Source organism: Quercus suber, unplaced genomic scaffold (assembly GCF_002906115.3).
Source record: "Quercus suber isolate HL8 unplaced genomic scaffold, Cork oak 2.0 scaffold_19, whole genome shotgun sequence".
In the NCBI taxonomy this organism is placed as follows: Eukaryota; Viridiplantae; Streptophyta; class Magnoliopsida; order Fagales; family Fagaceae; genus Quercus; species Quercus suber.
In genome coordinates this window covers 1,655,457-1,666,256 of record NW_027069484.1, presented here as the reverse complement: position 1 = coordinate 1,666,256, position 10,800 = coordinate 1,655,457, and the positions used below count along the sequence as shown (strand labels likewise).

At 31.1% G+C, this 10,800-nt stretch overlaps 1 protein-coding gene across 1 annotated transcript; it reads right to left on the bottom strand.

The window, feature by feature from the left end:
* Positions 1-7,276: 7,276 nt before the first annotated feature.
* On the bottom strand, positions 7,277-9,554 carry LOC112031418 (MADS-box protein FBP24). The gene is made up of 6 exons (XM_065762328.1): positions 9,483-9,554; positions 9,230-9,394; positions 7,989-8,030; positions 7,775-7,816; positions 7,480-7,536; positions 7,277-7,438 (listed from the first exon to the last, which is right to left on the bottom strand). Exons 1-6 carry the CDS (start codon positions 9,552-9,554, stop codon positions 7,277-7,279), a joined length of 540 nt encoding a protein of 179 aa, XP_065618400.1.
* Between the last annotated feature and the right edge of the window lie 1,246 nt (positions 9,555-10,800).

Sequence of the window (10,800 nt, the reverse complement as noted above, 5' to 3'; positions counted from 1 at the left end):
TCTTGTTTCACGTACCAGCTAGGAAGCAAACTTGTCACTCAATCCAATAAAAATTATGCTTAAAAAGACTAGAAAAACTTGAAATTATAAAGTTAAAGAAGAAGAAGGAAAAAAATAAAAGCTGAAGCATATTATGGACGCATATACTTATAGTTAATTTCATATCAAATTAGGTGGGTACTTCATGTTCAATGTTTAAAGGAAAAAATTGCCCAAAGATGTGCAAACCAATGCTTGAGTAACCTAATGATATAGAATTCTATCAAATTTAAGAAAATAAGTTTTTCATCATAGGCACAAAGCTAAACTAGAACAAACAAATTAATTAAGTACCACCAATGATCATGTCTTATAATAAAATTTTATTCAATAGAAGAAATGGCACCTTAGTGTGTGTGTGTGTATATAGTGTAGGTGTATAATATTTTATCGTTCAATCATGAACTAGGTGAATTGCGGTATTTTTCCATTTATGAAGTAAGACAAATTAACATTTGTTAAACTCCATCACTATTTCTACTTATTCTATTATCATTCCAATCTCTTATTTGTCTTTCATACAAAACTTGGGTCTAGTACAATGAACCCATCAAGATTGTGACAAGCTTGGGACTAGTGCATTGAACTCATCAAGATTGTAATATGAGGTTACTAGTGAACATATGTCATCATCTCAATAGACTAGTCAAATCCTTCTTTGTCATGCCTCCCCAATTTTCTTGTCATAGCTTTATTTATCGTTGAACATTATTAAAGTTCCATGCTTTTTGTAGATCTTTGCAGACCATGTGAAATCTGAAGATGGGTAGGTGAAATAGACGTAAAACAGATTCCAGTTACAGGCAGACATATTGTTCTTTTATTCTTTCTATTGGTGGCTCTGGTTTAGCTATCATGGCTTCACCCCAGTGTCATGTTTCACTTTCAACTTTGAGAGAAACATGACCCTTTCATGACATTTGTATGACAAGTATTTTGTTAGGTTATTTTGAAAGGGTTTTAAATGATCTTAAATATTGAAACAAGGAAAACCCATCTCAGATTTTTTGAGAAAGAAAAAAAATTTAATTTTGTTCTCTTTGTCTCAACTGTCAAGTCTAGAGAGAGAGAGAGAGAGAGAGAGAGAGAGAGAGAGAGATGACAAAAAAAAAAAAAATAAAAAAAAAAAAAAAATGGAAGTCTCCTAACAAGTGATGTAAGTTTCTAGTTAACTACGGTTTGTTGCTGTGATGCGTGGAAAATTGCATTCTCAAAAGTCTAAATAATGTCATATGGAAATAAAAAATTTCGTGATGGAAAAGAATACAATTTCCACTAAATCCATTGATATATTTCATAGAAACAACATTAGTAGGTCACGTTATGAAGACAAATATCAGTTTAGCCTATGATAATACGTACTTTACAAATTTACAATTGACTAGCATATATCATATGTGTTTGCAAAAATTTTGATCAATTTTTATTGGTCCTTTGATTGTTAAAAATCAAATTATTCATTTGGTGAATGCCAGATATATTTCCGTGTGGAAAATTTTGGATGAAGACTGGGCTTTACTCCATTTAGATAAACTTGGAAAATGGAAACGTGTAGTGCAGATTATGTACATAATTATAGAAAGGTTTGGAAATATGAGAATTTCATCAAATGTCATGTTCAGACTTAATTATCATTATTATCACTACCATTAGTCATATATTCTTTTATGTAAACCCGTGCTGACCCTGTCTTCCATATAAAAATGAACTAATGACTTTGGTTTAATTAGTATCATAAATTTTGTGATGTCTGCTAATAAAGCTATCAGACAATCATGATCCGAAACACACAAAATTGAGATTTTAAAACTCATAATGCAATTATTCAAAATCAGCTAATATTTTGTGTTCTTTTTAAGTATTTTCTAAAGTTTGAAACTAAAATTATGTCATATTTATCGAGTCCACATGTATTGGACCTTGAACAATTTCTAGAAGGGAAAATTAATGATATACTCTTCTTGCACAAATACACTATCTTTCAATGGAGATTGTGTGATAATATAACAATAAGTTATGGGAAAAGGGAAAGTCAAATTATTAGTTTCTTGGGATTTTCATGGAAACCACCCAAAGCAAGGTCAAGTTTTTGACATACAATGCATGCGCATTGGAGAAATCGAATAAAGTGGCAAGTCTAATGGTCAAGCTCTACAGATTATTAGTACCATCTTCTTGAAACGGTTTGACGCGTAATTGACTAATGGTTAAGACATAAATTCTCTTCATATTTTTAATCTTGTATGGCATAAAATATTGCACACAATAATTCTTATGATATTCCCTTTGAAAAAAAAAATCCCAAATTTTTTGTATAATATTCGATCAAACGACATATTATGATTGATATATAATAAAAATAATGTTAGTAATTATTTTTCATACATCAATCGCTACTTATAGAACAATTTTTTTTTTTTAATTAAAAAAAATGTAAGAATAGTTAGGCACAAAAGGGAAGGTGTGTGCTTTGTCAATTCTTGCGAATGACTAGGAATTTTGAATTGGGGAATTTGAGGAACAGTAGAATTGGTACTGTACCCAGATTTTCTACTATTTCCCAATTTGGAAACCTCTAATAAGGGTAGGTCGCTAGGTTGGCATAGATAGAGTGGTCCAAAGGGTGTGGTGGTTTACAGTCATGATATGACATAAACACTTTTTGTTCCTATTTTCCTTGGAAGACAGTGAAGGAATAATACTTTTATATGCAAGTACAAATATGATATTTACAGGAAATTACAGAAATGCCAAGATATTCATAATATCAGATATACTTATTATCAAACCCAAAAAAAAAAAAAAAGAACTAAAACCATGGAGACTGATAGAACCAATAACCATTGCAATCTACAACACCTATTTGCTCCCTAAAGATTTCAGATTTTTACCATATAGAAAGAAAGCAGCTTTTATATAACTTCGCATACCATTTCTGATAAATGAAGTACTTTTTTTGTTGGAAAAAATAGATAAATAAAAGAAATTGCAAGTTTTGTAATCATCTTAAGAAGTAAGAACCATACATATATATTCACCAAAGCAAGTACTTCTTTGTCAAAAAATAATAAAACAACTAGGTACTTAATGCTTGTAAATTTTGTTTGAATACATATACTTTCATTAATTCTGCTGTGATTTAATTTCTTTTACAGTTCTAATCAACTCTTTAGTGAATTGTTTAGTCTTACATCAAACTTTATAGGTCAATAGATGACCTATGACTTGGTCCAAAATTACGTGTGGAATTTTTCATTCCAGTAATCACACAATTAATACTTGAACAAATTAAGACAAATTAACATCGCATGTACATGTGATGAACATTTTTACAAGCACAAACATCTCTCTCTATAACACACACAGTCACACACACACACACTTAAAAAGAGAAACTACTTGATTCTTGTAAGATAGATATTTCTGTAATATTATGCAAAAAGATGGACCATTTGGAAAGAATGTCACCTATATAGGATTGGGTTGGTCTGTTCAAGCTACTCGCTTCAAGCCAAACATCCAAAAAGCAAAGGAAGAAAGAAAGGTACTAACTCTTAGCATTGCTTGCTTTTCCTTTATTCAACACACTCTCTCTCCCTCTCCTTCTCTCTCTCTCTCTCTCTCTCTCTCTCTCTCTCTCTCTCTCTCTCTCTTACATACTGCAAAAATTGCTAATATATGTCACCGTTAGGGTTTTTAGAACTATGTGTTCACATGGTTTGATCACAATTCCTTGATTCTACTAGGCCTTTGATTAACTTTCATAGGAGGGGAAAAGAAGAAAAAGCATCAAAGTAATGTATATAGCAAATTTTTGCCACAAAAATGTAACATATATACTTGTTATTCCTAGTGGCATTTTAGAACTAATTGATTGGTTACTTTATCTTTTTTGTGAACCAGGAATTTGAGCATTAAAAGGATAAAAATCCCATTTTTTTCTGCTTTCTCTAACAAGGAAAATGGGACGGAGAAGGGTGTCAATCTCAAGGATAGAGAACCGAACCACAAGACAAGTCACCTTTGCAAAACGAAGAGTAGGGTTGTTTAAGAAAACCCATGAACTTTCTGTGCTGTGTGATGCCCAAATTGGAATCATGGTCTTCTCAAGCTCTGGAAAGTTGTATGAGTACTGCAGTGACACATCTGGGTACAGCTTTAAATCTTATATTTTTAATGTTTCTTGCTTCATTTCTTGTTTTGCTAGTTTTGTTTTTATGGTTTTTGTTCTTTTTTGTTTATAGTATCTCAAAGTGAATAATATTGCAGGTTTTGATCTTCAAAATGGGATCTTTTTTCTGTGTATTTGCTTATGAGATTCTGAATTTATAATTTTCTATCATCTTTGAAACCATGCACGTCACATCTTGTCTTTTGTTTTGATAAAAGTTTTGGCTTTGGTCACTTTAGTTGTTTTTCCTAAATGTTATGGCTAGGGTTTTCTCAGTTCATCAACTTGGTCTGGTTTCTCTCTCTCTCTCCATGCCACGTTATTTTGTCAGTTTTACAGTTATAATTTGACCAGCTGATGATTGCCTTGACCTAGCCTAGCTAAGCTGCTCCATGCTTTTTTGGTTCTGGTATTTTTATAAAATTTTACTTTTGCCTGAGGCAAATACATGATGATTATGAATTATGATCTCAAAGTTTAATTAGTTTCAGATCTCTACCACAGTTGGATATATTTTTCTGACTTCTGTATCGATCTTCTTGACTTGTAATTTTGTACTTTTATAACATGATCAGATTTCTATGTTACATGGAATTTTAATTAATTGGGTAGATTAACTTTTTTTTTTTGTGTTGAGTAGATAACTTAAGTTAAAATGTAAAGAGTTATAGCCAGCCCCAAAAAAATGGGGACTAGGTTTAATTGTTGTTGCAGTAATATATACTTCTTGGGGAAAAAATATTGGCCTACATTTATGCTCACTACAGTTAGTATTTTAGATAATTTCTATAAAATAAAAAAGCAGAATGTGGGAGAATTTATGATTCGGTACATGCTGCATGCAGACTCATTTTTGTGTAAAATATGGAAAGAATCCTTTTCTTTTCTTTTCTTTTTTTACGAAAAAAAAAATCTTTTTTACTTGAAATATATATTTTTTAGAAAATGTTTTAAACTATGACATTTACTCTTAATGAAAATTTTTTATCATTAAATCAAAATACCAATCAATTTTTTTTTTCATGTATATATATATATATATATTTATATATTACATAGGCTAGAGCAGCTCTTGAAATCAGGATTAGAATCTAGCACGAAAAAGAAAATAGGTCCATCTTTTGTGGTTCAGATAAGTTCTTTTCTCTTTATTGTTCTTTCCATTTAATTTCCACGTGTCAAGCTTCTAATGAAACCAAGTGGCTTTAATAATGACACAATATATTCCAACTGACATTTGAGAGCGACCATGTTAGGTACAGTATTGGTAAAAGGTAATCTTCATTTGGGACCTGGGAAGTGTGGTACATGACTTTTGAAAAAAAAAAATTATTTTTTTATTTTTAAAATTTTTTTATACAATATAAAATTTCTACTCTAACCTAATTTAAGTGTATATGTGTGTGAAACTCCTTCTTAAAAATTTGTGGAGTGACTTTTGAATTTTGATATAGCCATTGTTATTGTGAAGATAATAGTTTTCATTATTATTTGTCCAATAAATATGATTCATCCAACTTTCAATGGTTCATTTTATACTCCATTAACTCTAGCGTGTCGTGTGTCTATTTAAAAAAAAAAAAAAAAAAAAACATTGATTATATTATAAGAAAAGTGAAATGAACATATGACAAATTGTGATTGTTAAAATACAAAGTGGAACATCTAAAATAGAATAGAAGATTTTTATTCTTACTTGTCACTAGAAAGATTAGAATTTTTTTTTTTCAAGAATCTAGAAAGATTAGTATTTGTTTGTGGATGTACATGTATTATAAGAACTCAATATAGGTTATATATATACACACAATGATTGACCTATAGGGGTTATTGATTATGTCTTAATCAAGACATTTCAATTACCCTTGATTCATGACATTATAAGGGGCTATGACTAAATTATGTACAAAGTAAAACATAGAGGGCAAATATACTAAGTCATGTAAAACATGTGCATATACTAACATCTCCTTCAAACTTAAGGTGGAATCTTAAGTTTGGAATCGTAATCTAATGAAGGAAACCATGAACGCAAATGACAGAATTAGATATAGAATGGACCTAATCGTCAAATAATAGGCCAGATAAAATGTAGAATGAATTGAGAGCAATTATGATGATGGCAATGGACAAAGACGACTTATGAATGTCGGAGGACGACTACAAGGGCCTGAGAATGGTTGTACTAGTGAACAAGGAGTGGTTGCTAATGCTGTGGTCTGAGACTCTGAGGATGCCACACTTATGGCCGGAGGAACATTGATGGATAAAGAAGTCGTGTGATGCATGGGAGTGAGTGACAGAGATGAAGCAAAAGGACAAATGAGTGGTACAGCTCAATTTGTGTGACTTGGAGGCCTTAAATGGAAAAAGGAATCCCAAAATTAGAATCTACACACGTGAGAAGAAAGTTATAAAGTGCCCTATCATATCCATAGAGAAAAGTAGATTGTGAAAGATATTTTGGGACAATAGCTAACAGTGATGCTTGATGGTGGGCTACTTGAACCCTATTGAAAATTATAGAAACTTGGCTCTAATATCATATTAAAATAATGAAAGAAAATAATAAATTTGTAGAGAAAAGGAAAGAGTGAAAGTAATGTAGCTTACAAAATGTAGTGACCTAGAATCATACAGTAAATTAGATATAGCTCTATGTCCTCTATTGCATCCATTTCAGTAATGATAATTTCCAAATCAATAGATTATAGACTCTAATTTGTTAAGAGTGAGACAAAGTGCAGGGCTTTCATTTGATTACTGCTATCTAGAATGTATTTTGATATTTTATTGATTCCCTTAAGACATCTGATGTCAAAAAATTTCTCGTAGAAAATTGTTTTCAAATATTGCCATATTTCCATGTTAATGGCTTTTGCTCCAACCAACCCATAATACAATTATATTCAAGATCTTTTTTTTTTTTTTTTTTTTTTTTAATATTCAAGTTCAATGTTATTTTAATATATATATATATATATATTAGAGCCCAACAAAATGAACACTATTTTGTCAATTTATAAACCACCTAGCTTGACTTAAATACTAAAGAGAATAAGTTCATCATGATGACATTGAAGTACCATAGTCGGGGAGTTGAAGACTGAAATCTTGAAGGTTGGGCTGAGTAGGCTGTAGACGATATGGATTAAAGAGTGGAGGCAAGGTTGCCTGAGGAAGAACACTACTAGGTTGCTCTTCCCAGAGAATGGGAATGATTCCAATACGCGTCGACGATCCTCACTAGCCTTAGGTACCATGGTCATTTGCTGATGTTGATCCAATGCTGCCTGATGATCCAAAGCTACCTGATTCTCCTTAAGCTGATTCTGCAATAATAAAGAATTAAAACAATTTTTAGTCTTAATTAGTTTCATCATGTCTGCTAGTAGTAAGCTTAAAAAACAAGAGCTGCAATTGTAAAAATGTTTTTGGCTCTAGTACTAACTACTAATTGATTGAGAATGATGGATTTCTTGCCAAATCCACGCGCGAGGGCCATGCATGATACAACTAAGTAGAATTCAACTCTATATAAGCTCATATAAGAATTACACTCACCAGATGGTACAAATTTTCATTTTCATCGTGAAGCATTTTCCCCTAAATGCAAACAAGAAGGATTATTAATGTTTAGATATAACAGAAGGTAATGAGATGACAAAGGCTCAATAATAATAATAATAATAATAATAATAATAGTAATAATAATAATGGTACGTGTGTATGAGAGAGAGAGAGAGAGAGAGATGATTTAACATATTGCACAATTTACCTTCCTTCGAAGATTGTCAATTTGTTGTTGTAAGAGCTCGAACTGTAATTTCCAGTAAGAAAAATGTTAGGTTCTAAGAAATTAGGAACTAATGTATTAGAACTTCAATATGTATATGTTGGCAAATCATGATCAAAACGTTTATTCTAGATTTAGATTGCTCAAAGTGTATGTATGTGTAAAGTTGGAATCGAGTAACTGCAAAAAATTACTATTCAATTACTGCAAGGCTCGATCGATCGAAAATTAGACTTGATCGATCGAAACTTTTGCAGATTGTTTTTCTACAGAATTTTCCAACTCAGCTCAAGCCCAGTTTGATGTCTAGAGTTTTATATTTTACTCCAAGTATAAAAAAAACCCTAACTACGTTTTAAAGATTGTTGATATGCTGTGTGTGTGAATCTCTTGCGAGATCTAAAGGTGTTTGCCTTCATACACACTTAGGGTTATCAAGATCAAGATTGATATCGAGAGCTTGGTGATTGCTTTAGTTGTTGTTTCAAGAACTTAAAGAAAAACATAAGTGGGAATGCTTATGGTTGTTGTGGGTCAAGGAAAGAAATAGTTTGTGGACTCGGAGTTGTCACGTGGTCGTAATAGTAAGTTTTCTACTCGAGATTGCAATAAGATGTTAATGGTCTAAGTTGCTATTGTAAAATTTCAATTCTTTTATAGTGGATCTGTTTTATCTTGAGGATATCTAGGTTAAATCATCCCCATGTTTTTTACCGGTTTGGTTTTCCTGAGTTATCATATTGTTGTGTTCTTTATTTTCCACATTGTTTACTTGATATGATTTACTTGTGTTAACCTAGATTTGAATAATTTATCTAAGTAATCACTTGACTAAATAACTAGGTTAAACAATTTGTGTTTTAAGGGGTCTAAAAACGTATGAAAAAAAGAAAAGAAAAAGATCATGTCAAACACACTCACTTATATTAGCCAACTTTCTTAAACTTATATTAGGCAACACTTTCATGTATAATTTTAACACAATTAGAACTAATAACTTCCATAATGAATGTTTAGCAATAAAATGATGTGATTCAAATTGTCTCTCTATATATATTTGCTAATTAAGCCCATAAGAATATTTAAAACACTATACCATTCTTTCTCGAACTTTGTTGACTGCGTTTTCCAGCTTTTGCTCAAGTTCATGTAAATCTCCAAATTGTACAGAATTCAAGTCCTCACCGGTGTACGTANCCATAAGAATATTTAAAACACTATACCTTTCTTTCTCGAACTTTGTTGACTGCGTTTTCCAGCTTTTGCTCAAGTTCATGTAAATCTCCAAATTGTACAGAATTCAAGTCCTCACCGGTGTAACGTTGCAAACTCAATTCAAGACTCAGGGTTTCTCTTTGCATCCTTTTCAACTCACCCTGCATCTGCTCCTACACATAGTAAAGAGACAAACCTTAGAACCTTAATGTAGTTTAGTCATGTTTATAATCTATTACAATTGGGATGCGATGTACGTACCAGCTGGTCATTGCTTTCTGGAATTTGATCAGTCCCTGTTGCAATCTTGTACCTTCTTATGATGTGTTCCATGCTGTAGTAATAGAAAAAAAAAAAAAAAAAAAAAACAAAACAAAACAAATCAAAAAAAAACTTTTTTGTTATAATCTTTAAACCTTTTTTGTACTATTAGCATTAGTGGTGGAAAGTGTAATTTATAACCTATTATTTTTAAGTAGAACATGTAATTCTGAGAATTTCCCAAAGAGGTATTAGAGATTGTTAATGAAAATCTATCTTTACCCAAAGTACTGATTAAGATTTTACAAAAAGACCATCTTTCATTAGAGTAAGTACTGCAGTATTTCAGTGATCACAGAGTCTTCAGTTCACAGTCCTAGCTACATCATCCATTCAATGCAATCGTTAATTTGTTTCTGAGTTGCATATTCATCTATTATTACTTATAGTCATAGATATATATAACTAATTAAAGTTTGCATTTGCACCTTTTGCAGTTTGACAATGACTGGTAAGAAGGCTTCTGGTTGGAGAATTGGCTTGTATCGTGTTGGCATAACATGATGCATATAATTTCCTTTTAACGTACTTATATATATAGAGAGAATAAAATGTGTTTCTGTAAGCACTTAATATGGATGTTTCTTTCTACGTTGTGTTTGTGCTATAAAGAATGATGAGGATATATGTTTGACCAATAATTAAACAAGTTTAAAACTTATTTTATTAATTTGATATCCTTTTTGAGAAAAATCATATTCAAATTCCTCTTCCCCACTTCTAATAATTGAATTAAAAAATAGTTAGAACACTTTCATAAAACGCAACTTGATTAATTACCATGTGTTTCAAACAAATATGAAGCCATCTTTTACAAGTTTAACTCATTTTTACATAGGATTAGTATTAAAATGTAGCTTAAACGGTTTTGTGATTTATCAAACATCCTTTAGCTTTCAATAGGATTGATTATTTTTGTACGTTTTTAGACTCTTTAAAATACAAGTTATTTAACCTAATTATTTAGCCAAATGATTACTTAGATAAATTATTCAAATCTAGGTTAGCATAATCAAATCATATCATGTAAGTAATGCGGAAATATAAAGAATACATGATATTATAATCCAAGAAAACCAAACCGGTAAAAAATCTATAGAGGATTTAACCTAACTATCTTCAAGGTAAAACAGATCAACTATGAAAGAATTGAAGTTTGTACAATAGAACTTAGACCACTAACATCCTATTGCTACTTTTAGTAGAAAACTTACTATCGCAACCATGTGACAGCTCTGAATTCACGGACTACTTCTTT